General features: G+C 46.3%; 1 protein-coding gene across 2 annotated transcripts in view; it reads left to right on the top strand.

Moving 5' to 3' along the window:
* Nucleotides 1-27847, top strand: part of APLP1 (amyloid beta precursor like protein 1) — a 254004-nt gene that overhangs the window by 133292 nt on the left and 92865 nt on the right. For both annotated transcript variants that reach the window (XM_030212233.1, XM_030212232.1), the window contains exons 7-8: nucleotides 2157-2287; nucleotides 15597-15671. In XM_030212233.1, coding sequence (XP_030068093.1) covers nucleotides 2157-2287; nucleotides 15597-15671 — 206 coding nt within the window. The remainder of the gene's footprint in view (nucleotides 1-2156; nucleotides 2288-15596; nucleotides 15672-27847) is intronic.

The raw sequence follows: 27847 nt of genomic DNA, 5'->3' as shown, positions 1-27847 counted from the left end.
AAAACTAGCACTTTTGCACCTGAATGTAGGAGCTAGCAGAGCACTCTGTCTATTCTATAGTTTTAGCATGAAAGTGCTTACCCCTGGGCACACTCCTGAGATGCATGTGCAACTTAATTGGCTAACAAGCTGTTAACTATCAATAATTGGATGCTAACAACCAGTTATTGATGTTAAGTGGCACCATTTAGGATTTGCATGCATATCTGGCTGCACACTATTTTATAGCTCTGGGCACTTAAATCCCATCCCAAAAGGGGGCGTGGCCATGGGAGGGGTCAGGAGCATTCCAAGAGTTCTGTGCAGTTACAGAATAATGTGTCAGCGTGCCCAACTTGAGCACCAGGATTTATACCAGATTTCAGCAGGCATAAATACAGTGCCCAGAGAATCGGTGATAAGTGCTATTTTATAAAGGGTGTGTGCCTTTTATAGAATAGCGTTCAGCACCGATCTTTTCCGGCCCCCATTTTTCAGTGCCATTTATAGAATTTCCCCTATGGCATGTAAATGTGAGGGGCATTCACAAGAGAGGGACATGGGCAGAGCATAGATAAGTCTAATATGTACACATGTAACTTATAGAACTCTGTAAGGGGCATTTTCTTGAAAAAAACGTGTAAGTCCAAAAAAAAAAAGTCCTGCTCATAACATCCAAAAATACCAGCCATCTCACAGCCATAATCAAACAGGAAAAACATCTAGATTTCTTTTTCGATTAGGGCTGAATGTTTTTGCACTGAAAACATCCAAAATGAATACCCATTTTCGAAAGTGAAATGTCCAACTTTTGAACAATGAAAATCCAGGGACATAAACATCTGTCTGGCATCATTTTCAAACAGAGGAGTAGCCTAGTGGTTAGCGCGGTGGACTGTAAACCAAGGGATACAGGTTCAAACCCCGTTATTTATAACTCTTTTTTGTTGTTGTTGTAAATGTGATCCCTCTGGGACCTGAAAAAATACCTGCTGTACCTGAATGTACACCACTTCAATAGGCTTCAGGCATTTAGGTATAGTAGATGTTTTTCTGTTTCTGGAAGGCTCAGAATTATTTATAGGGAATGGGACTTGATACAGTGCCTTTCTGTGGTTTTTGCAACTACATTCAAAGTGGTTTACATTTTATATACAGGTACTTATTTGTACCTGGGGCAATGGAGGCATAAGTGACTTGCCCAGAGTCACAAGGAGCTGTAGGGGGAATCAAACCCAGCTCCCCAGAATCAAAGTGTGCTGCACTAACCATGAGGCTACTCCTAGTGGGACTTGAACCTGGGTCTCTTGGCTCATAGTACACTGCACTAACCATTAGGCTATACTTCTGACCTATGTGCTATTTTATTTAGAATGGCTATAATACCTACAGCTGACATAGAGCCTGGTTTTCCTTTCCTGTTTCACTTTCAGAGGAAAAGGAAAGGGACAACAATCACTGGGGGATTAAGGAGGAGTCATGTCTTAATCCCTCCGGTGGTCAGTTGCTCACAACGTGACTGTAACTTGGTCTAGATAAAAACATCCTTCTTTTTAGACATGGGCTTTTGTTCCCATTTGAAAATCCCTGTTGGATGACCTGCTTTTAGGCCCACTCAAAACACGTTTACAACACACCCCCTTTCTATTTGGGTGAACTGCAGTGTGAAACATCCAAATTCTGACTTTCCAAAATTAGGATTTGATTATTTTTAACAGATGGACATGTTTTTTAAGTGTTATAGAATAGGTTTACAGCCTGTGTTAAGTGGGCACCTAAATTGTGGCTCCTAGTTATTTCTAATAGTAGAGAAGACATTTACAAAACATTTATGATGGTTAATTTGGTGAGTGAGTTACTGAGATCGATGATGTCATTGTTGGTGTCACTGTGAGTTAGTTACTACAATGTCTGAGTCACTGCAAATGATGGATGTCTGTGATAACTACTACTAATAATTATTATTATTTCTGTAGTGCTAATAGACATACACAGCACTGTGATGGTGAGGCTTAGAGGCCTGTGATGTCACTTTCAGTGAAGGGATGCATATTATCACAGAGCATGCACCCTGCATCCTGGAGCTCATCTGAATGATCCCATCAGTGATCTGTTGCTACCATTCCTTTGCCTCACAAGGTGACTACAGGTGACAAAGTCCTTCTGTATCATTGCAGTGACACCAACTCCTCGGCCGACAGATGGTGTAGATGTATACTTTGAGATGCCTGGAGATGGGAGTGAGCACGCCAACTTTCTACGTGCCAAGATGGATCTTGAGGAAAGACGAATGAAGCAAATCAATGAGGTGAATACGAGAGGAATAACTTCCTGTGAAGTGGCATTTCCTATAAACTGGTAGACCCAAGGTCAAGGGGACATCACTTGAAGCTGAAGGGATGGACCCTCCAAAGGAATGTGAGAAAAGATTTTTTTACTGAGAGAGTGGTGAAAACTTTCTGAATCAGACTTGTCCTAGAAAATATAGGAGTGGCAGAATCCAAACATGCATGGGATAGACACAAACCCCCGGATTCCATAAAGTTGCCCACATTTGGGCAAACTAATTAGTTAATGAGCCGTTAACAATCAATTATTGATGTAAATTGGCACAAATTTGGATTTTCGCGTAAATGTGCCTACACACTCTTCATTAATACTGCACTCCCAAAGTGTCTCGCATGCAACCCAAAAGAGAACATTACATAAGTACATAAATAATGCCACACTGGGAAAAGACCAAGGGTCCATCGAACCCAGCATCCTGTCCACGACAGTGGCCAATCCAGGCCAAGGGCACCTGGCAAGCTTCCCAAACGTACAAACATTCTATACATGTTATTCCTGGAATTGTGGATTTTTCCCAAGTCCATTTAGAAGTGGTTATTGGACTTGTCCTTTAGGAAACTGTCTAACCCCTTTTTAAACTCTGCCAAGCTAACCGCCTTCACCACGTTCTCCGGCAACAAATTCCAGAGTTTAATTATGCGTTGGGTGAAGAAAAATTTTCTACGATTTGTTTTAAATGTACTACACTGTAGTTTCATCGCATGCCCCCTAGTCCTAGTATTTTTGGAAAGCGTGAACAGACGCTTCACATCCACCTGTTCCACTCCACTCATTATTTTTTATGCCTCTATCATGTCTCCCCTCAGCCGTCTCTTCTCCAAACTGAAAAGCCCTAGCCTCCTTAGTCCCATCCCATAAGTACATAAGTACATAAGTATTGCCATACTGGGACAGACCAAAGGTCCATCAAGCCCAGCATCCTGTTTCCAACAGTGGCCAATCCAGGTCGCAAGTGCCTGGCAAGATCCCAAAACAGTACAACACATTTATGCTGCTTATCCTAGAAATAAGCAGTAAATTTTCTCCAAGTCCATTTTAATAATGGCTTATGGACTTTTCTTTTAGGAACCTATTCAAACCTTTTTTAAACACCGCTAAGCTAACTGCTTTTACTAAATTCTCTCGCAAAGAATTCCAGAGTTTAACTACACATTGAGTGAAGAAATATTTTCTCTGATTCGTTTTAAATTTACTACTTTATAGCTTCATTGCATGCCCCTAGTATTTTTGGAAAGAGTAAAAACAAAATGATTCACGTCTACCCATTCTGTTCCACTCTACTCATTATTTTATACACCTATCATCATATCTTCCCTCAGCCGTCTTTTTCTCCAAGCTGAAGAGCCCTAGTTGCTTTAGCCTTTCCTCATAGGAAAGTCGTCCCACCCCCTTTATCATTTTTGTCGACCTTCTCTGTACTTTTTCTAATTCCACTATATCTTTTTTGAGATGCGGTGGCCAGAATTGCACACAATATTTGAGGTACGGTCGCACCATGGAGCAAAATAAAGGCACTATAAAGTCCTAATTTTTGTTTTCCATTCCTTTCCTAATACCACCTAAAATTCTATTTGCTTTCTTAGCCGCCGCCACACATTTGAGAAGGGGGTTTCAACGTTGTCATCAAAGATGACACCTAGATTCCTTTCCTGGTCGGTGACTCCTAATGTAGAACTTTGCAACACAAATATAGTTCAGGTTCCTCTTTCCCATATGCATCACTTTGACCTTGCTCACATTAAACGTCATCTGCAATTTGGATGCCCAGTCTCATAAGGTCCTCTTGTAATTTTTCATAGTCCTCTTGTGATTGAAATTTGAATAACTGTGTCATCAGCAAATCTGATTACCTCACTAGTTACTCCCATTTCTAGATCATTTATAAATGTGTCAAAAAGCAATGGTCCTAGCACAGACCCCTGGGGAACCCCACCAGGGCCGTGCCGATGCGGTAAGCGAGGTAAGCGCCGCAGGGGGGCGCCCACCTCTGGAGGGCGCCGCCGCGGTGCTTACCCTCGCCCCGCGCCGCAAAGGCCTTTAAATATTTTACCTGGGTCGCAGCAGCGTCAGTGAAAGCGCTGCCGACCAGCAAGGGCGGGGCGGGGCGGTCCGCCCCGAGTGTCATCAGAAAGGGGGGTGCCGCCGCTCCCGCTGCTCTTCTTCCTGGCAGCCCCTCCCCCGCACCAGCCCTTTAAAAATAAATTGCCGACGCGAATAGCGAGCGCAGCACCTCGTGTGCAAGTAAAAGAAGCGGATCCGATTATCTCATTGGGCCTTCCCTCACTGTCCCGCCCTCCTCTGACGCAACTTCCTATTTCCTCTAGGGCGGGACAGTGAAGGAAGGCCCAATGAGATGATCGGATCCGCTTCTTTTACTTGCACACGAGGTGCTGCGCTCCCTATCGCGTCGGCAATTTATTTTTAAAGACCGGGTGGCAGGGAGAAGACGAGGCAGGGTGAGGGTGGGGGACAGATGGGGTGAGGGTGGGGGGGACTCGGATAGCAGAAGGGACTGGGTGGGAGACAGATGGGGTGAAGGGGACTCGGATGGGCAGAAGGGACTGGGTGGGAGACAGATGGGGTGAGGGTGGGGGGCACTTGGATAGCAGAAGGGACTGGGTGGGAGCCAGATGGGGTGAGGGGGACTCGGATGGGCAGAAGGGACTGGGTGGGAGACAGATGGGGTGAGGGTGGGGGGGCATTTGGATAGCAGAAGGGACTGGGTGGGAGACAGATGAGGTGAGGGGGACTCGGATGGGCAGAAGGGACTGGGTGGGAGACAGGGTGAGGGTGGGGGCACTTGGATAGCAGAAGGGACTGGGTGGGAGACAGATGGGGTGAGGGGGACTCAGATGGGCAGAAGGGACTGGGTGGGAGACAGATGGGGTGAGGGGGACTCAGATGGGCAGAAGGGACTGGGTGGGAGACAGATGGGGTGAGGGTGGGGGCACTTGGATAGCAGAAGGGACTGGGTGGGAGACAGATGGGGTGAGGGGGACTTGGATGGGCAGAAAGGGACTGGGTGGGAGACAGATGGGAGAAGGGGCATGGATCTGGAACTGGGGTCTGAAAAGTGAGCAGGAGGGAGAATGGGGTCATGCCTGGGGCAGGGGTGGATGGGAGAATCAATGGATCTGGAACTAGGGGCAGCCGCAGGTGGGAACTGGGAGCCGAAAAGAGGGGGCATTGAGAGAGGGGGGATAGATCCTGGATGGAATGGGGAGTGAGAGGGAGGGCAGACCCTGAATGGATGGGAGGGGGAAAGAGAGAGGGCAAATGGTGAATCGAAGGAGCAGAGAGAAAGGGCAGACAGTGGATAGAAGGGAATGAAAGAGCAGACAGTGGATGGAAGGGGCAGAGATAGAGGGCAAATGCTGGAGGGAAAGGAGAGAGAGAGGGCAGATGGTGGATGGAAGGGGGAGAGAGAGATGGCAGACTGGGGCAGATGGTGGATGGAAGGCACATTAGAGAGGGCAGACACTGGATGGCAGAGAGAGAGCGAAGACAGATGCTGGATGGAAGGAAGACGGTGAAAAGAAGATGAGGAAAGCAGAAACCAAAGACAACAAACTGTAAATATATATTTTTATTATTTTGCTTTAGGATATAGTATTTTAGCTGTGTTAATAAATGTTTATAAATAGAACATGTAAATAAGGTAATCTTTTTATTGGACTAATTTTAATACATTTTGACTTAACTTTCAGAGAACAAAACCCCCTTCCTCAGATCAGGATAGGATACTGTAACAGCACTATACTGTATTGACCTGAGGAAGGAGATTTTGGCCTCTGGAAGTTAAATGTATTAGTCCAATAAAATGGTATTATTTTATTTTCTGTATTTGTTTTATTTCTATTTGTTAATTTGTAAAGTGGTGATTGGTATTTGTTAGTTTTTTCAAATTTACATCTGCTGTCTTTATATTTTGCACAGTACTAGGAGACATTTTCTGTTTCTGTGGCGTTGCATTGTATGCAGAGTCTGGCATTGGGGGTTCAGTTTAATTTTTGTCTAAATAGAAAGTTTATGATTACTTATTCTATAGTGGATTAGGGTGTATCTGTTTGTGAAAAAGACATGGCTTTCAGTTGGCATTGACTGTGCAGGATCGACGATCTGTACTATTCTGTCTGGTTTCGTTTTACAATAGGTGAATTGATGTTCTAGTGCTCACTGTAGTGCTTAAGATGCTTTCCTTTTCCTTGTGTGACTCATAGAAACGACTGCTTATGGTATGGTAAAATTGCTCTATAGGTCGTGTTTTGTATTCTCGGTATGCCTAGTACTGGATTTGGGGTGGGGGGTGTTAAAAAAATGACCGGCCCCGGGTGTCAACTACCCTAGCTACGCCACTGCTGCCGACGTCTCCCTTCCCTTGCACTCGTTGGTTCCCTCAGTGTCCCGCCTTCTTCTGACGTCAGAAGAAGGCGGACACTGAGGGAACCAAGAGCGCAAAGGGAAGGGAGATGTCGGCAGCGCTCCGCTTTCACTGACGCTGCTGCGACCAGAAGTAAAAGATTTAAAGGCCCCAGGGCGCGGAGGGAAGGGCAGAGAGGCATGGATGGGAGGGCAGAGAGGCATCGATGGGAGGGCAGGGCCCAGGGAGAGGACAAATTGCTGGAAGGGGAGGGGAGAGAGGATTGCTGGCTATGGATGGAGGAGGGAAGGGCAGAGAGGGACAAGGATGGACATGGGGGCCCAGGGAGAGGACAAATTGCTGGAAATGGAGGGGAGGGGAGAGAGGAGGATTGCTGGCTATGGATGGAGGAGGGAAGGGCAGAGAGGGACAAGAATGGACATGGATGGGAGGGCAGGACCCAGGGAGAGAGGAGAAATTGCTGGAAATGGATATAGAGCAAGAAATGAAGAAGAAAGGAGAAAAGTAAAGAAATAAATGGAAAGGAAGCCCTGGAAATGGAGTTAAGAGGACAGATAGCAGCAGAATCAGATACTGGACCAGCATGATTGAAAAAAGAAAGTCACCAGACAACAAAGGTAGAAAAAAAATCATTTTATTTTCATTTTAGCATTTGGAATATGTCCACTTTGAGAATTTACATCTGCTATCTTATTTTGCAATGTATACCAATTTGTTTCTAAGAATATTGCTGACAATTCCTTTCAGTGTGGCAAGTGGTGAGCGATCATTTTCATGGGGGGGGGGTGATCATTTTCACGGGGGGGGGGGGGGGGGGGGGGGGGGGGCGCCAATTGATAGTCTGCAGGGGGGCGCCAGAGACCCTAGGTACGGCCCTGAACCCCACTATCTATCCTTCTCCATTGAGAATACTGACCAGCTCACCTTTATCCACATTTGTTCACCCCTTCAAAGAAATGTAATAGATGATTTCCTTTCACTAAATCCATGTTGGCTTTGTCTCATTAATTAATGCTTTTGAATATGCTCTGTAATTTTGTTCTTTAGTCTTTATCATTTTGCCTGGCACCGACGTAAAGCTCACCTGTCTATAATTTCCCAGATCACCTCTGGAACCTTATTAAAGAAAAGAAAAAAAAAATCAGTGTTACATTGGCCACCCTCCAATCTTCTGGTACTATGCTTGATTTTAAAGATAAGTTACAGTATGTATTACTAACAATATAGTTCTCAAGTTCATTTTTCAATTCTATCAGTACTCTGGGATGAATACTATCTGGTTCAGGCGATTTGCTACTCTTCAATTTGTCAAATTGCACCATTACATCTTACAGATTTATAGAGATTTCATTCAGTTTCTCCGACTCACCAGCTTTGAATACCATTTCTGGCACCGGTATCTCTCAAATCTTCGTTGGTGAAAATCGAAGAAAATTTTCATTTAATCTCTCTGCTATGGCTTTGTCTTCCCTGAGGTGTCATCTAGCAGTCCAACTGATTCTTTTGTTGGCTTCTTGCTTTTAATATAACTAAAATTTTTTTTACTATGTGTTTTTGCCTTCCTTACCAGCACTTTGCATTTGACTTGCCATTCCTTATGATGCTTCTTATTATTTCATTCGGATTCGTCTTCCATTTTCTGAAGGATTTTCTTTTAGCTCTTCCTTCACCTCACTTTTTAACCATACCGACTGTTTGGCCTTCTTCCCCCCTTTTTTAATACACAGAATATATTTGCCCTGGGCTTCCAGGCTTCCATGCCTGATGTAAATTTTTGAACTTCGAAGCTGCTCCTCTAAGTTTTTTTTTTCCACCTTTGTTCTCATTCTAACATAGTCTCCTTTTTGAAAGTTAAATGCCAATGTATTAGATTACCTGTGTGTACTTACTCCAAAGCTGTATCAAATCTGATCATATTATGATCACTGTTATCAAGCGGCCTCAGTACCATTGCCTCCTGCACCAGATCATGCGCTCCATTAAGTCTAGAATTTTTCCTCCTCTTGTTGGCTCCTTTAGCAACTGCTCCATAATGCAGATAATCCCCGCTATCATTTTAGTCGCCCTTCGCTGCACTTTTTCCAATTCTATTATATCTTTCTTGAGATGCGGCGACCAGAATTGAACACAATACTCAAGGTGCGGTTGCACCATGAAGCGATACAATGGCATTATAACATCCGCACACCTGTTTTCCATACCTTTCCTAATAATACCCAACATTCTATTTGCTTTCCTAGTAGCAGCAGCACACTGAGCAGAAGGTTTCAGTGTATCATCGACGACGACACCCAGATCCCTTTCTTGGTCCGTAACTCCTAACGTGGAACTTTGCATGACGTAGCTATAATTTGGGTTCTTTTTTCCCACATGCATCACCTTGCACTTGCTCACATTAAACGTCATCTGCCATTTAGCCGCCCAGTCTCCCAGTCTCGTAAGGTCCTTCTGTAATTTTTCACAATCCTGTCTCGAGTTAACGACTTTGAATAACCATGTGTCATCAGCAAATTTAATTACCTCACTACTTACTCCCATCTCTAAATCATTTATAAATATATTAAAAAGCAGCGGTCCTAGCACAGACCCCTGAGGAACCCCACTAGCTACCCTTCTCCATTGTGAATACTGCCCATTTAATCCCACTCTCTGTTTCCTATCCTTCAGCCAGTTTTTAATCCACAATAGGACATTTCCTCCTATCCCATGACCCTCCAATTTCCTCTGTAGCCTTTCATGAGGTACCTTGTCAAACGCCTTTTGAAAATCCAGATACACAATCCTGCTTATAATCGAATGAGAAAAACGCCCAAGTTCCGACCTAAATCGGGAGATGGACGTTTATCTCACAAAAATGAATAAAGCGGTATAATCGAAAGCCGATTTTTGGACGTTTTCAACTGCAATCCGTCGCGGATGCGGACAAAGTTGATGGGGGCGTGTCAGAGGTGTGGCGAAGGCGGAACTGGGGCGTGGTTATCTGACGAACAGAGATGGGCGCATTTCACCGATAATGGGAAAAAAGTATGCGTTTTTAGCTAGAATTTAGGACACTTTTCCTGGACCCTGTTTTTTCACGAATAAGGCCCCAAAAAGTGCCCTAAATGACCAGATGACCACTGGAGGGAATCGGGGATGACCTCCCCTGACTTCCCCAGTGGTCACTAACCCACTCCCACCACAAAAAATGAAGTTTCTCAACTTTTTATTTTCACCCTCAAATGTCATACCCAGCTCCCTGGCAGCAGTATGCAGGTCACTGGAGGAGTTGTTAGGGGGTGCAGTGGACTTCAGGCAGGTGGACCCAGGCCCATCCCCCCTACCTGTTACAATTGTGCTGCTTAATGCTTATTAGTCGTCCAACCCCCCCCAAACCCACTGTACCCACATGTAGGTGCCCCCCTTCACCCCTTAGGGCTATAGTAATGGTGTAGACTTGTGGGCAGTGGGTTTTGAGGGGGATTTGGGGGGCTCAACACACAAGGGAAGGGTGCTATGCACCTGGGAGCTCTTTTACCTTTTTGTTTGTTTTTGTAAAAGTGCCCCCTAGGGTGCCCGGTTGGTGTCCTGGCATGTGAGGGGGACCAGTGCACTATGAATCCTGGCCCCTCCCACGAACAAATGCCTTGGATGTATTCGTTTTTGAGCTGGGCGCTTTCATTTTCCATTATCGCTGAAAAACAAAAACGCCCAGCTCACACATCGTTGAATAAAACATGGGCGTCTATTTTTTCCCAAAATACGATTCGGTCCGCCCCTTCACGGACCCGTTCTTGGAGATTAACGCCCATGGAGATAGGCGTTTTCGTTCAATTATGCCCCTCAATATCAACCGGCTCCCCTTTGTCCACATATTTGTTTACTCCTTCAAAGAATTGAAGTAAATTGGTCAGGCAAGATTTCCCCACACAAAAGCCGTTCTGACTCGGTCTCAGTAATCCATGTCCTCGGATGTGCTCTGTAATTTTGTTTTTAATAATAGCCTCTACCATTTTCCCTGGCACCGACGTCAGACTCATCGATCTATAATTTCCCGGATCTCCCCTGGAACCTTTTTTAAAAATTGGCATTACATTAGCCACCCTGCAATCTTCCGGTACCACGCTCGATTTTAAGGACAAATTACATATCACTAACAGTAGGTCCGCAAGCTCATTTTTCAGTTCTATCAGTACTCTAGGATGAATACCATCTAGTCCAGGAGATTTGCTACTCTTCAGTTTGCTGAACTGCCCCATTACGTCCTCCAGGTTTACCGTGAAGTCAGTAAGTTTCTCCGATTCGTCCGCTTGAAATACCATTTCTGACAACGGTATCCCACCCAAATCTTCCTCGGTGAAGACCGAAGCAAAGAATTCATTCAATCTCTCCGCTATGTCTTCCTTGATTGCCCCTTTTACCCCTCGGTCATCCAGCGGCCCAACCGATTCTTTTGCCGGCTTCCTGCTTTTAATATATCGAAAAAAATGTTTACTATGTTTTTTTGCCTCTAATGCTATCTTTTTTTCGTAATCCCTTTTGGCCTTCTTTATCTGCGCCTTGCATTTGCTTTGACACTCCTTATGCTGCTTCTTGTTATTTTCAGATGGTTCCTTCTTCCACTTTCTGAAGGTGTTTCTTTTAGCCCTAATAGCTTCCTTTACCTCACTTTTCAACCACGCCGGTTGTCTTTTGGACTTCCGTCTTTCTTTTCTAATTCACGGAATATGTTTGGCCTGGGCCTCCAGGATGGTATTTTTGAACAGTGTCCATGCCTGTTGTACAGTTTTTACCCTCTCAGTTGGCCCCCTAAGTTTTTTTTTTTTTTTTTAATCTGTTCTCATTTTATCATAGTCTCCTTTTTTAAAGTTAAACGCTAACGTATTTGACTTCCTGTGTATAGTTACTTCAAGGTTGATATCAAAACTGATCATATTATTATCAAGCGGCCCCAGTACCATAACGTCCCTCACTAGATCATGCGCTTCACTAAGGACCAAGTCTAGAATTTTTCCTTCTCTCGTCGGCTCCTGCACCAGCTGCTCCATAAAGCTGTCCTTGATTTCATCAAGGAATTGTACCTCTCTAGCGTGTCCCGATGTTACATTTACCCAGTCTATATTTGGATAATTGAAGTCACCCATTATTATCACATTGCCCATTTTGTTTGCGTCTCTGATTTCTTTTATCATTTCTGCGTCTACCTGCTCATCCTGGCGAGGCGGACGGTAGTATACTCCTATCACCGTCCTTTTCCCTTTTATACATGGAATTTCAACCCACAATGATTCAAAGGTGTGATTTGTGTCCTGCTGAATTTGTAATCTATCTGAGTCAAGGCTCTCGTTAATATACAATGCTACCCCTCCACCAGTCCGGTCCACCCTATCATTACGATATACTTTGTACCCCGGTATGACAGTGTCCCACTGAATATCCTCCTTCCACCAGGTCTCAGTAATGCCTATTATATCCAATTTTTCATTTAGTGCAATATATTCCAGCTCTCCCATCTTATTTCTTAGACTCCTAGCATTTGCATATAGACATTTCAGAGTATGTTTGTTGTTCCTATTTGCATGATGCTTAGTACTTGACACTAATAATTTGCCATCTATTGTCTGATCTTTGGTTGTATTTAAGGGCACCTGGCCTACCACGGTCTGTTGTGCAACCTCACTATCCAGAAACCCTATCTTCCCTGTTTGTGAGGTATCCTTGCAAGATACCTTATCCCGAACCATGCGCTTTTGAACGACTGTCGGCCTTCCCCCCCATTTCTAGTTTAAAACCTGCTCTATCTCCTTTTTAAATGCCGACGCCAGCAGCCTGGTCCCACCCTGGTTAAGGTGGAGCCCATCCTTTCAGAATAGGCTCCCCCTTCCCCAGAATGTTGCCCAGTTCCTAACAAATCTAAAACCCTCCTCCCTGCACCATCGTCTCATCCACGCATTGAGACTCCAGAGCTCTGCCTGTCTCTTGGGCCTTGCGCGTGGAACAGGTAGCATTTCAGAAAATGCTACCCTAGAGGATCTGGATTTGAGCTTTCTACCTAAGAGCCTAAATTTGGCTTCCAGAACCTCTCTCCCACATCTTCCTATGTCACTGGTACCCACATGTACCAAGACAGCCGACTCCTCCCCAGCACTATCTAAAATCCTATCTAGGTGACGTGTGAGGTCCGCCACCTTCGCACTAGGCAGGCAAGTCACCAGGCGATCCTCATGTCCACCAGCCACCCAGCTATCTATATGCCTAATGATCGAATCACCAACTACAACAGCTGTACTAACCTTTCCCTCCCGGGCAACACTTGGAGACATATCCTTGGTGCGAGAGGATAGTACATCCCCTGGTGGGCAGGTCCTGGCTACAGGAGTACTTGCTACTTCACCAGGGTGATGCTTTCCTTCTAGGAGACCTCCCTCCTCCAAGGTAGCACAAGGGCTACCAGACTGGAGTTGGGACTTCTCTACAACATCCCTGTAGGTCTCTTCTATGTACCTCTCTGTCTCCATCAGCTCCACCAAGTCTGCTACTCTAGCCTGAACAAGGCATGGGTGGGTCAGGGGTATTCCAAACATTTTGGTGCAGTGTTATAGAATACCATGGTTATGCACCCAGCTTGCACACCAGGATTTACACTAGGTTTCAGCAGGTGTAAGTCTTTGCACTCAAAGTTGTATGTGGGAATCCACACTAAGCGATATTCTACATTCAGCGCCATTTACTGAATCTGGCCAAAGAGGGTAATTCTCAATAGATCGCCTAAAGTTAGGCACCAAGACAATGCATGCTAACCCCCAAATTCTATAAATGGCACTCAAAGTTGCACACACAAATTTGGGTTGCGCCTGCAATGTAATTGTGTAACGAGCTAATTAATGCCAATAATTGGGTGCTAACAATCAATTATTGATGCTAATTGTCAACAATTTGAATTTACGTGCACCTCTTGCTAGGGGCTAGTCTATAAAGATATGCACATAAATTGTTTAGCCTGCAGCTGAAAAGGGGGCGTGGCCATGTAAGGGTCAGGAGCATTCACTTAAGATGTGCACAATGTTATAGCATACTGGAGATCCATACCTAATTCAGGTGTGAGAATTTACATCAGGTTTCAGTTGGTGTAAATTTGCATGCCCAGATCCTGACGCTTTTTTGTAGAAGGCACCCAACTCAGAGCGTCTTTTTTAGAACAGTGCTCAGCAGTCATTGTTTTGGCGCCAAATTTGGGCACCATGTACTGAATCCAGCCCTAAGTGCAGATTTTATATAAAGCAGTTACACATGCAACTGCCATTATAGAATACTAGTGTAAGTCAGCATTTACAGTTAGGCTTGTAAATGGTAGTATTCTGTAACCCGAATGCATAACTGCCTGACATGTCCCAACCTGCCCATGGCTCTCCCAGGTCCTTGCCCCCCCTTGGAGTTGCACACTCTGGAATTTAAGCATGCAAATTATATCAACTAAGGGCAGTTACACATGTAAACTGCCAATTAGACCAGTTATAGCCAGTAATTAGTTAAGGCCAATTACCTCTAATTAGTCTATTAAGTTATGCATGTAACTGACCTTATTCTATAAGTTGTAATCTAGTCGCAAATTTAGGCATGCAACTTTATAGAATTAAGGGAAAAGGGGCCTTAGTGGTTTAGGAACGGAACATCACAGAACATATAAGATCTGCGATAGCACAGTAGTCCTGCACAGCTGGGCAGCACAGGAGGACCAAATATCTTTTTCAGATGCATGTTCTCTGTTTCTCTCCTATTTAATCTCTCCTCTTGTATCTTTGGTTTCAGTTTCTGTGTCCTTCATCTTTCCTCTTTCTGTGCTCCATTCCACATCCCTGCCCAAAAGAAGAGCCCTCCCAGCCGCCTGTGCTCTGTTCCTCTGACTGACAGTGTGTGTGAGCCTGTGTTTAGGGAGGTGTGTTTGTGGTCCCAAAAATAGTTCATTAGTATAGATCCCAAGTGTGTAATTATTGCAGGTTCTACACCTCCCTCAGTCACATTAACCTTCTACACAACATCTGTTCTCCCTGTGGAACTTGCCTCCCACATCTGCGCAATTCATTCTTTTGATTAGCTCTTTGTCCTCTGGATGGAGACAATAAAGTTAAGGGGCTGGGAGGGGCCGTCAGGGGAAAGATGAGGGGCTGACTGTCCCTGTTGTGTATCTTCAGGACAGGGTTGGTGTGTCCCCTCACTCTGTGTGGTTTATTTTTTTAACCATTCTCTGCACTTTCTGCTGGATTCTATATATAGTGCCCAGATTTCCACACCCAAATTTGTGCGCGTACCCAAGATGCATGTGCAAATTAATTGCATAACAGGCCCTTAACTGTCAATAATTTGGTGCTAACAACCAGTTATTGAAGTTATTTGGCACTCATTAAAATTTGCATGTGCATCTAGCTGCGCACTATTGTATAAGGCACGGCACATAACTCTACTAGCGCATAACTGAAAGGGGGGTTGTCAGGGGTGTTATGAAAAGTTGCACGCATTGTTACAGAATTCTGTCTCAGTGCTCCTAAATTGGACGCCTGCATTTACACCAGGTTTCAGAAGGTGTAAGTCTGGTGCCTAAAGTTAGGTGCTGGAATAGACATTACACACTATTCTAGAAAGGGCAAGTGCCCTTTATACAATCATGTTTAATGCCAATTTTTTCCAATGCCGAATTTTGAGCGCCCCCTATGAGATGAACAATCTTTGTGAGTGAGCATAGTGTTGTACAGGGTGGTTATATTAATCTTTCAAGTCCACACAGTGAAAAAAAATACAGAGAAACTGAAATGACATATTGCAGCTTCCTCATTGGTTCCATTCTCTGTGCTGGCATGTCTATCCATCTGTCTGTGTCTCTTCTTACTTCTGTGATCCTTCTCTTGCACAGGTGATGAAAGAATGGGCAGAAGCAGACAACCAGGCAAAGAACCTCCCGAAATCAGACCGCCAAGCGCTCAATGAGGTAAGAGAGAGCACGTAGGACATCTGGGTAATAAAGGGCACTGTGACTTATACATGAATCAGGTGACAAGGACATTCCAGTGAGGTGCAAGGACACCCAATAACGAATAGGATCATGGTAATTTTCTAATACATCTGGCCCTTTTCACTATGAAACTACCGTGGTAACAAGCTCATTTCTCCTTATTGTGGCATATAAACTTTGGGGTTAAGTTTACTTTTGTTACATCACCAAAGTATATTTAACTATTTCTTCATAAAAATGTTTGTGCCACCTCCCCAGATCTTAACAGGCCACCTAAGGTAGTGTACAGTTTGTGCATCTAAGTACTTGTAGCCAAATAAAGGTGTAGCTGATTTCAAGTTTGCTGGCCAAGTTGGACGTCTCCTCTGGCTGATGCAGATCTCCACCTCTACCCTGAGCCTTGGGGCTTGACTTGGATGGGGTTGGAGAAGAACAGGACTTGCACTTTTAATGGGGAGCTGAGGTGGTGGGATTTACCAACATCAAGGAATGGGTGGAGTAGAGAGGTCTTGCTTTGATTACACTCTACCCCTTCCAAAAAATTAGGTCTTCTGCAGCCTGCGTTCTCTGCCCCATTTCTCCAGGCCAGATCATTTGGAACCAGGGCTGAAATTTTGGTACTCTGAGCAACTACTTCTGTTTTCTAATCATTCTATATTCCCCTCCCCCAGGCCATTGCAGCAGTATCCTTCAGCAAGTGGCTATGCATCAGCACTCCCTCGGACCCTTTCAATCATGAGCCCTGTAGTTAGTCACTAGGTTGAACATGGCTCCCTGACCAAGGGGTTGTAAAAGTGCCTCCATTGAATCCACAACCCCAGCTGGCCTTAGGAGTGGATGACCTGATTCAGGGATTGCACCAGAGACCTTCTGCATGACAGTGCACAGCATTTACCACCTGAGCTGCTGATCTGGCCTGACCTCCTGATTTTAACATAGCTTACTACATAGACCCTGAGATTCCTGCAGACTCTTGAGTGTTGTTCGCCAGGATGCTCTATGGCAATTGTCTACTACAGGATTCCCTATGAAGGAAAAAGTGGGAACTGATATTTCTATACTGATTTAAAGCACTGGTCATGCCTTTTATCAGTGAGGTCGTCTGAAACTATTATACATTGGGGGCTGATTATCCTGGAGGGGGAGGTAGAAAAATGAAGAGGGATCCTCTGGAAAGATTCTGGAAACTTGGACTGTCACAATCCGGTTTTCGCTCCCTCTACAGTACTGAAACTGTATTGGTTACCCTTATGTCCAAATTTAAACAACTAATTGCTGGTGGTAAAAGCATACTTCTTCTTCAATTTGACATGTCCAGCGCATTTGATGTGGTTAACCATGACATCTTACTACATCTTCTTGATTATTTTGGGATTGGCGGAAACATATTTAACTGGATTAAAGGTTTCCTTTCATACAGATCATATCGGGTGAAATGGAACTTAATTTTCTCCGAGGACAAGCAGGCTGCTTGTTCTCACGACTGGGTTGACGTCCACGGCAGCCCCCACCAACCGGAACAAAACTTTGCGGGCGGTCCCGCACGCAGGGCACGCCCACCGCGCATGCGCGGCCGTCTTCCTGCCCGTGCGTGACCGTTCCTGCTCAGTCTTTTCTTTTCCGCGCTGGAGAGAGCCGTGTTCGTCTCTCTCTCTGTCAGCCCCGGAAACCGGATCGCGCTTAACCGCGAATTTTTTTTTCTCTTTTCGTTTCATCGTTCTTCGTTTTTCTGTTTAGTTTAAAAAAAAAAAAACGCTAAACTTTGTTTTTCCCTCGTCTCTTAGCGAGGGCGTCGCGCGCGGTCGATTTGTTTTTGAGGTGTGATTTTTACCGCCACCATCGACGACTTTGATTTCGCCAACGCGATTTTTCCATCGATGTCCTCGAAGGTCCCGAGTGGATTTAAAAAGTGTGGTCGGTGTGGCCGGCATATCTCGCAGACCGACACTCACGCTTGGTGCCTCCAGTGCCTCGGGCCGGAGCACGATACCAAGACGTGCACTTTGTGTCTCGGTCTCCAGAAACGGACACAAGTAGCGAGGCAAGTTCTTCGGGACCGTCTTTTTGGAACTTGCGCCGGCCCCTCGACGTCGACTTCGACGGCATCGGTATCGACGGCCGGTTCTTCGGTACCGGTATCGATGTCCACGAAATCGGCACCGATGGCATCGACCCCAGGAGCACAGGTCCCGTCGGCCCACCGGTCCTCCGGTGAAGGCAGGGGTGAGAGGCCGCGGGGGCAATCGGCCCCGGTCACTCCCTCTACCCAGGGCCCTCGGGACCGAACCCTGTCGGACCCGGTCCCTCGAGGCCGAGGGGGATCGACCTCCTCCTCCTCGATTCCACCAAGCGCCAATGACGGGCATCGCAAGAAGACGAAGAAACACCGTCATCGGTCGCCCTCGATGCATCCAGCTCCCGGCGCCGGAGATGAGTCGACGCCGAGGAAGCGGCAGCGTCGAGAGGAGAGGTCCCCCTCTGTAGTAGAGGTACCGCCGCGTCAGGGTCCCAGCACTTCGGTGCAGTCTCCTGGACCCGAACAGCTTCCGGCACCGATGCCTCTACCGGCCCCCTCGCCTTTCCCGACAGCGGACCTTGACGAGTGCCTCTGAGCCATCCTTTCGGGGCTCCTGGAAGGGCTGATGCGCCAGACTGTGCCGGCGCCGGGGGTGCTTGCGCCCTCGGCGCCGTTGCTGTGGCGCCGGCGAGCTCTAGCCCGGTGCCGAGGCCTTCGACACCGCTTGCGGCGTCGGTCTCGACCGCCACGCAGGTGGAGTCCCCGTCGATGGAGGGAGCTTCATCCCCGCCGGCGCGGGAGTCCACCGCTCGACGACACCACCGAGGCCTCGGTGCCTCGACGTCGAGCCGGGCCCGGTTGAGGACTCAGCTGCACGAGCTTATGTCCAACACCGAGGAAGAGGCCTCGTGGGGGGAGGAGGAGGACCCCAGATATTTCTCCTCAGAGGAGTCTGTGGGCCTTCCCTCCGACCCCACTCCTTCACCAGAGAGGAAGCTCTCGCCACCTGAGAGCCTCTCCTTTGCCTCCTTTGTCAGGGATATGTCTATTTGCATTCCCTTTCCCGTGGTCTCTGTGGATGAGCCGAGGGCTGAGATGCTCGAGGTCCTCGACTATCCATCACCACCTAGAGAGTCCTCCACGGTACCGTTGCACAATGTCCTCAAAGAGACACTGCTTCGGAACTGGTTGAGACCACTATCTAATCCCACCATCCCCAAGAAAGCAGAATCCCAATACAGAATCCACTCAGACCCAGAGTTAATGCGGCCCCAATTGCCTCATGACTCGGCGGTCGTGGACTCTGCTCTCAAGAGGGATACCGCCTCGGCGCCCCCGGGGCGGGAGTCTCGCACTCTGGACTCGTTTGGGAGGAAGGCCTACCAATCTTCCATGCTCGTGACCCGCATCCAGTCTTACCAGCTCTACACGAGCATCCACATGCAGAATAATGTGAAGCAACTGGCGGACCTGGTTGATAAGCTCCCGCCAGAGCAGTCTAGGCCTTTTCAGGAGGTGGTCAGGCAGCTGAAGGCGTGCAGAGAGTTCCTGTCCAGGGGTATATATGACACCTGTGACGTGGCATCTCGTGCTGCGGCCCAAGGTATAGTGATGCGCAGGCTCTCATGGCTGCGTGCCTCTGACCTGGACAACCGCACCCAGCAGAGACTGGCCGACGTCCCTTGCCGGGGGGATAATATCTTTGGCGAGAAGGTCGAGCAGCTGGTGGACCAACTGCATCAGCGGGAAACCGCCCTCGACAAGCTGTCCCACCGGGCGTCTTCAGGATCCACCTCAGCAGGTGGACGTTTTTCCCGGGCCCGGCAGGCTGCGCCCTATGCTTTTACCAAGCGTAGGTACACCCAGCCGGCCCGAAGGCCTCGTCAGGCACAGGGACAGTCCCAGCGCGCTCGTTCTCATTAACAGCGTGCGCCTAAGCAGGCCCCTGCGCCTCCACAGCAAAAGCCGAGGACGGGCTTTTGACTGGATCCATGGGAACATAGCCTCCCTCAAAGTGTCCGTACCGGACGATCTGCTGGTCAGAGGGAGGTTAAATTTTTTTCACCAAAGGTGGCCTCTCATAACCTCCGACCAGTGGGTTCTCCAAATAGTGCGGTGCGGATACGCCCTGAATTTGGCCTCCCTGCCACCAAATTGTCCCCCGGGAGCTCAATCCTTCAGCTCCCATCACAAGCAGGTACTTGCAGAGGAACTCTCCGCCCTTCTCAGCGCCAATGCGGTCGAGCCCGTACCACCCGGGCAGGAAGGGCAGGGATTCTATTCCAGGTACTTCCTTGTGGTAAAGAAAACAGGGGCGTCCCATCCTAGACCTGAGAGGCCTGAACAAATTCCTGGTCAAAGAAAAGTTCAGGATGCTTTCTTTGGGCACCCTTCTGCCAATGATTCAGAAAAACGATTGGCTATGTTCCCTGGATTTAAAGGACGCATACACTCACATCCCGATACTGCCAGCTCACAGACAGTATCTCAGATTCCGCCTGGGCACACGGCACTTTCAGTATTGTGTGCTGCCCTTTGGGCTCGCCTCTGCCCCACGGGTGTTTACAAAGTGCCTCGTGGTGGTACCGGCGTATCTCCGCAAGCTGAGAGTGCACGTGTTCCCATATCTCGACGATTGGCTGGTCAAGAACACCTCGGAGGCAGGAGCTCTCCGGTCCGTGCAGTGCACTATTCAACTCCTGGAGCTGCTGGGGTTTGTGATAAATTACCCAAAGTCCCATCTCCAGCCAGCCCAGTCTCTGGAATTCATAGGAGCTCTGCTGAATACTCAGACGGCTCAGGCCTTCCTTCCCAAGGCGAGGGCCAACAACCTCCTGGCCCTGGCTTCCCAGACCAGAGCGTCGCAGCAGATCACAGCTCGGCAGATGTTGAGACTTCTGGGTCATATGGCCTCTACAGTTCATGTGACTCCCATGGCTCGTCTTCACATGAGATCTGCTCAATGGACCCTAGCTTCCCAGTGGTTTCAAACCACCGGGAATCTAGAAGATGTCATCCGCCTCTCCACCAGTTGCCGCACTTCACTGCACTGGTGGACCATTCGGACCAATTTGACCCTGGGACGTCCATTCCAAATTCCACAGCCCACGAAGGTGCTGACGACGGATGCATCTCGCCTGGGGTGGGGAGCTCATGTCGATGGGCTTCAAACCCAGGGTCTGTGGTCCCTCCAGGAAAAGGATCTGCAGATCAACCTCCTGGAGCTCCGAGCGATCTGGAACGCACTGAAGGCTTTCAGAGATCGGCTGTCCTGTCAAATTATCCAAATTCGGACAGACAATCAGGTTGCAATGTATTACATCAACAAGCAGGGGGGCACCGGATCTCGCCCCCTGTGTCAGGAAGCCGTCGGGATGTGGCGTTGGGCGTGCCAGTTCGGCATGCTCCTCCAAGCCACATACCTGGCAGGCGTAAACAACAGTCTGGCCGACAGACTGAGCAGAGTCATGCAACCGCACGAGTGGTCGCTCCATTCCAGAGTGGTACGCAAGATCTTCCGAGAGTGGGGCACCCCCTCGGTGGACCTTTTCGCCTCTCAGACCAACCACAAGCTGCCTCTGTTCTGTTCCAGACTTCAGACACACCGCAGGCTAGCGTCGGATGCCTTTCTCCTTCATTGGGGGACCGGCCTCCTGTATGCTTATCCTCCCATACCTTTGGTGGGGAAGACCTTACTAAAGCTCAAGCAGGACCGCGGCACCATGATTCTGATAGTGCCCTTTTGGCCCCGTCAGATCTGGTTCCCTCTTCTTCTGGAGTTGTCCTCAGAAGAACCGTGGAGATTGGAGTGTTTTCCGACTCTCATTTCGCAGAACGACGGAGCGTTGCTGCACCCCAACCTTCAGTCTCTGGCTCTCACGGCCTGGATGTTGAGGGCGTAGACTTCACTGCGTTGGATCTGTCTGAGGGTGTCTCCCGTGTCTTGCTTGCCTCTAGGAAGGATTCCACTAAAAAGAGTTACTTTTTCAAGTGGAGGAGGTTTGTTGTTTGGTGTGAGAGCAAGGCCCTAGAACCTCGTTCTTGCCCTGCACAGAACCTGCTTGAATACCTTCTGCACTTATCTGAGTCTGGACTCAAGACCGACTCAGTAAGGAATCACCTTAGTGCGATTAGTGCTTACCATTATCGTGTGGAAGGTAAAGCCATCTCTGGAGAGCCTTTAGTCGTTCGATTCATGAGAGGCTTGCTTTTGTCAAAGCCCCCTATCAAGCCTCCTGCAGTGTCATGGGATCTCAACGTCGTCCTCACCCAGCTGATGAAACCTCCTTTTGAGCCACTGAATACCTGCCATCTGAAGTACTTGACCTGGAAGGTCATTTTCTTGGTGGCAGTTACTTCAGCTCATAGGGTCAGTGAGCTTCAAGCCCTGGTAGCTCATGTTCCGTATACCAAATTTCATCACAACAGAGTAGTGCTCCGCACCCACCCAAAGTTCCTGCCGAAGGTGGTGTCGGAGTTCCATCTTAACCAGTCAATTGTCTTGCCAACATTCTTTCCCAGACCGCATACCCGCCATGCTGAACGTCAGTTGCACACATTAGACTGCAAGAGAGCATTGGCCTTCTACTTGGAGCGGACACAGCCCCACAGACAGTCCGCCCAATTGTTTGTTTCTTTCGACCCTAACAGGATAGGGGTCGCTGTTGGGAAACGCACCATCTCCAATTGGCTAGCAGATTGCATTTCCTTCACTTATGCCCAGGCTGGGCTGACTCTAGAGGGCCATGTCACGGCTCATAGTGTCAGAGCCATGGCAGCGTCGGTGGCTCACTTGAAGTCAGCCACTATTGAAGAGATTTGCAAGGCTGCGACGTGGTCATCTGTCCACACATTCACATCACATTACTGCCTCCAGCAGGATACCCGACGCGACAGTCGGTTCGGGCAGTCGGTGCTGCAGAATCTGTTTGGGGTTTAAATCCAACTCCACCCTCCAGGACCCGAATTTGTTCTGGTCAGGCTGCACTCTCAGTTAGTTGTTCTTCGTAGGTCAATTTCTGTTATGCCCTCGCTGTTGCGAGGTTAAATTGACCTGGGTTCTTGTTTTGAGTGAGCCTGAGAGCTAGGGATACCCCAGTCGTGAGAACAAGCAGCCTGCTTGTCCTCGGAGAAAGTGAATGATACATACCTGTAGCAGGTGTTCTCCGAGGACAGCAGGCTGATTGTTCTCACCTACCCTCCCTCCTCCCCTTTGGAGTTGCGTTTTGATCATTTGCTTGTCATTCAACTGAGCGGGAACGGTCACGCACGGGCGGGAAGACGGCCGCGCATGCGCGGTGGGCATGCCCTGCGTGCGGGACCGCCCGCGAAGTTTTGTTCCGGTTGGTGGGGGCTGCCGTGGACGTCAACCCAGTCGTGAGAACAATCAGCCTGCTGTCCTCGGAGAACACCTGCTACAGGTATGTATCATTCACTTTATCATCTTCATGGAAAGCAGATTGCGGAGTCCCCCAGGGTTCGCCACTCTCTCCAACACTCTTCAACATAATGATGATACCATTGGCTAACACCCTAACCAACCTAGGTCTAAATCCGTTATTTATGCTGATGATGTCACAATTTATATACCTTTCAGACAGGACCTGGCTGAAATTACCAATTTAATCAGGTTAGGCCTGAGTACAATGGATGCATGGGCTAACTCATTTCATTTGAAATTGAATACTGAGAAGACTCACTGCCTCATATAAACCTACCACTTAAAATATCCCCAATTACTCCCTCCCCATTTCGGATAGCATAAAATTACTCGGAGTCACAATCGATCGGCACCTAAGCCTGGAAACCCAAGTAAACTGCACCACAAAGAAAACGTTCTATTCGATATGGAGACTTAAACGTATACAACCTTTCTTTCCACGAGATATGTTCCGCAATCTAATACAATCAATGGTATTAAGCCACTTAGATTACTGCAACGGAATCTATGCAGGATGCGAAGAACATTTAATCAAGAAACTTCAGACCGCCCAGAACACAGCGGCGAGACTGATCTTTGGAAAATTAAAATTCGAATCTGCCAAGCCCCTTCGTGAAAAATTACACTGGCTTCCCATTAAAGAACGCATCGCCTTTAAGGTCTGTACCTTGATTCATAGGATCATCTATGGAGAAGTTCCCGAATACATGTTAGATCTGGTGGATCTACCACCCAGAAACAGTTCCAGTTTCTCCCGATCCTACCTAAATTTACATTATCCAGATTGCAGTGGCCTTAAATACAAATTTACCTACGCATCCAACTTCTCCTTCATAGGCACACAACTATGGAATGCACTACCCAGAACTTTAAAATCAACTCAGAATTATTTAAATTTCAGAAAATTATTGAAGACCACCATGTTCAAAAAGGCATACCTTCCAGACTCAACCTAATCTTAATTTTTCCTGTTTTCAGCAAAATCCATGGACCTTATTATCTTGTATTACCCTGTACTATCTTTTGTTATCTCTGTTGTTTTATATGATGCCTATACGCTTAATAACCTACTATTACATTGTTCATTTATACTTTCTGAACTGTAGCCTACCCTACGGTTATGTGTAAGCCACATTGAGCCTATAACTAGTGGGAAAATGTGGAGTATAAATGTATTAAATAAATAAATAAATATTTCGACAGTCCAAATTTCCAGAATCTTTCCAGAGGCTCCCTCTTCATTTTTCTACCTCCCCCTCAAGGATAATCAGCCCTCAATGTATAATAGTTTCAGACAACCTCACTGATACAAGGCATGACCAGTGCTTTAAATCGTTTTGGAGCTGATACTCAAAAGATTTATGCTCCTAATTGTCTTTTTCTTTAATTTACTAATGCTAACCCTCAGATCCCATAAAGGTTTCCCAAATTTTGGTGCCATCAATTGGGCACGGATCCCAGATTGACGCCCAAAATAATTAGCTAATGATTTAATTAATGGCGCTAACAAGCACGTAATTGGCACTAATTTTGATGTGGGCACCGATCTGTCAATGCGCCATTCTGTAACAATAGGTGCCTAAATTGTATCGTGTGCAACTCTAAAGGGGGTGTGGCCGTGGGAGGAGCACGGGTGGGTCAGGGGCATTCACAAAATATGCATGCAGTGTTACAGAATAGTGAGGATCTGCACTCAATTTGACACCAGGATTTACAACAGGTTTCAGCTGACATAAGTCCTTGCACCCAAAGTTGAGTGCCAAATTTGGTGCTTAATGCATTCTATAAAGAGTGCTCATTACAAAGCACCGTTTGAGAGCGTTGAGAGCCAAACTTTCGGCGCCATTTATAGAATCTGGACCTAAGTGCCTAAATTTATACTCAGAATTTCACTAAACTCCTAAAGTTGGGAACAAAAACAATGGGTGACAACAGGAGCAGATTTAAGGTGGTAAAAAAAACCTTAGAGGGTCTTTTACTAAGTCACGGTAGCATTTTTAGCTCATGGTATAAATCAGCTGGTGGTAAATGCCGAGATGCCCATAGGAATACAATGGGCATCTTGGTGAATACTGCCAGCTGATTTCTACCACGAGCTAAAAAACACTACCGTGGCTTAGTAAAAGACCCCCTTAGGAACTTAACAATGAAGATAAGCAATTGAATGATAGACCTAAATTTATAACTTTTACGCTTCTAAATTAAGATTCCCCTTGAGGCATGCCCCTTTTCATAGGGAGGATTTTGCATGCATCTCTGAAGCTTTTAAGGCTGTGCTGATAGGACCCCCCATGGCAGACAAGCAGAGATGCCAGACCAAGTTACACCACCTATATATGGGCAGCAACAATATGGGGGTAACTCACACTACATTGGAGAAGGTAAGGGTGAATCATCCCTGTATACTACCATATGGAGAATCAAACAGCAAAAAATGTCCTGGTGCTGGAAGGTGGGAAGGCATTCAACATGATATTAAGGAAGAGCTAAGGATCTTTCAAAGTACCAATGGATTTTATGATGTAGCCAGATCAAGGCATTCTAGTCTTCTGGCTGCTGAGGCTACCATTATGAAGAAAACCCACAGATGTAAAGACAGAATCATAAGTGGAACATGGAATGTGCAAACTATGAACCAAGGAAAATGATGTAGTAAAAGATGAGAAGTGTTTAAGAATTGACATTCTGGGAATAAGCAAGCTGAAATGGACGGAAATTGGACACTTTTGTTCAGATAAACATGCGGCCTACTACTCAGGACACAAAAAATATAGAAGGAATGGAGTTAGCTTCATAGTCAGGAATGACCTTGCAAGGGCACAAGTAGTAGGATATAATGCTGTTAATGATCAACTTATGTCAATCTGACTTCATGGACAGCTCTTTAACATAACAGTAATTCAAGTTTATGTTCCAATAACTGATGCAAATGAAGAAGATGTGGTCCAGTTTTATGATCAAGTTGAAACTGATAAAATATGTAAACTGAAGGTACTATTGATGTTTGATGACTGGAATGCCAAAGTTGGTAATGAAAAGGAAGGTAATGCAATTGGACGTTATGGTCTAGGGACAAGAAATGAAGCAAGAGATCAATTTACCAATTTTTGTGAAGCCAGTGATCTCTTAATTGCAAATACTTTCTTCATTTAGCCAAAGCAACACTTATATATGTGGACCTCACTAAACAGAGAATTCAAAACCAGTTTAACTACATTCTCAATGTGAATCAATGGAAGAATTCAATTTTGATGGCAAAGAAAAGGCTTGGTGCAGATTGTGGAACAGATCAAGAACTCCTTGTGTGCAAAGTACAAGTAACATAGTAAGTGACGACAGATAAAGACCTGTATGGTCCATCCAGTCTGCCCAACAAGATAAACTCATTTTACTTGATATACCGAAGTTTGATTTGTCCTTGCCATTTTCAGTGCACAGACCATATAAGTTTGCCCAGCACGCTTCTTGTACTAAAAGTTCTGAAGCTAATGTTGAAGCCACTTAAAATTTACACTTAAGCCCATCCTATCTATTCAATCATGATCAGGGCATAGACCGTAGAAATCTGCCCAGCGTCGCCACCCAATCTCTGCTAAGATTCCATGGATCCATTCCTTTTAAACAGATTCCTTTGTGTTTATCCCATGCATGTTTGAATTCCATTACCGTTTTCATCTCCTGAATTCCATTACCGTTTTCATCTCCACCACCTCCTGTGGAGGGCATTCCATGTATCCACCACCCTCTCCATGAAAAAATACTTCCTGATATTACTCCTGAGTCTGCCCCCCTTCAACCTTAATTCATGTCCTCTAGTTCTACCACCTTTCCATCTCCGGAAAAGGTTTGTTTGCGGATTAATACCTTTCAAATATTTGAACATCTGTGTCATGTCATCCCTGTTTCTCCTTTCCTCCAAAGTATACATGTTCAGGTCGGCATGTCTTTCCTCATACGGTTTGCAACGTAAATCCCATACCATTTTCGTAGCTTTTCTTTGCATCGCTTCCAGTCTTTTTACATCCTTAGCTAGATACAGCCTCCAAAACTGAACACAATATTCCAAGTGGGGCCTCACCAATGACTTGTAGAGGGGCATCAGCACCTCCTTTCTTCTGTTTCTTGAAGATCAACTCAATCTGCTACCAAACTATGACCTCAAAAACATACCAACCTCCTTCAAGAAAAATGTCAAAAAATGATCTGAAATGTTAAATTTATTAAATAGAGAGCCAGAAGAACAAATGTATTCAACAGAGAACCAGAAGAACTATGGACAGAAGTAAAGGATATTATAAAAAACAAAACACAGTATAATTTGTCAAGATCAGAAAGTCAAAGATGTCCAAATGGTTATCTGAAAAAAGAATGGAAATAGCACAGAAGAAGAAGTAAAAAAAAAGAAGAGAGACAATGAAAGAACAAAATAGGGATTTCCAGAGGTTGGCTAGAAGAGACAAGGGCAAATACTACAACAACCTCTGCAATTGAATTGGAGATAGAAACAAATCTGGACGTAAAAGAACTGTTTCTCAATAAACCTGTGAAATCAAAAAGAAGTTCCAACCACAGACTGGCATGTTGAAATGTGACAGTGGGCAACTATTGACTGACGCACTGCAGATCAAGTAAGGGTGGAAGGAGTATATGGAAAACCTGTACAGAAGAGACAATGATATGGACAGTACCGTAGAG

This window comes from Microcaecilia unicolor, chromosome 8 (genome assembly GCF_901765095.1).
Source record: "Microcaecilia unicolor chromosome 8, aMicUni1.1, whole genome shotgun sequence".
Classification (NCBI taxonomy): domain Eukaryota; kingdom Metazoa; phylum Chordata; class Amphibia; order Gymnophiona; family Siphonopidae; genus Microcaecilia; species Microcaecilia unicolor.
The sequence above is the reverse complement of the archived record's forward strand: the minus strand, read 5'-3'. Positions and strand labels throughout refer to the sequence as shown.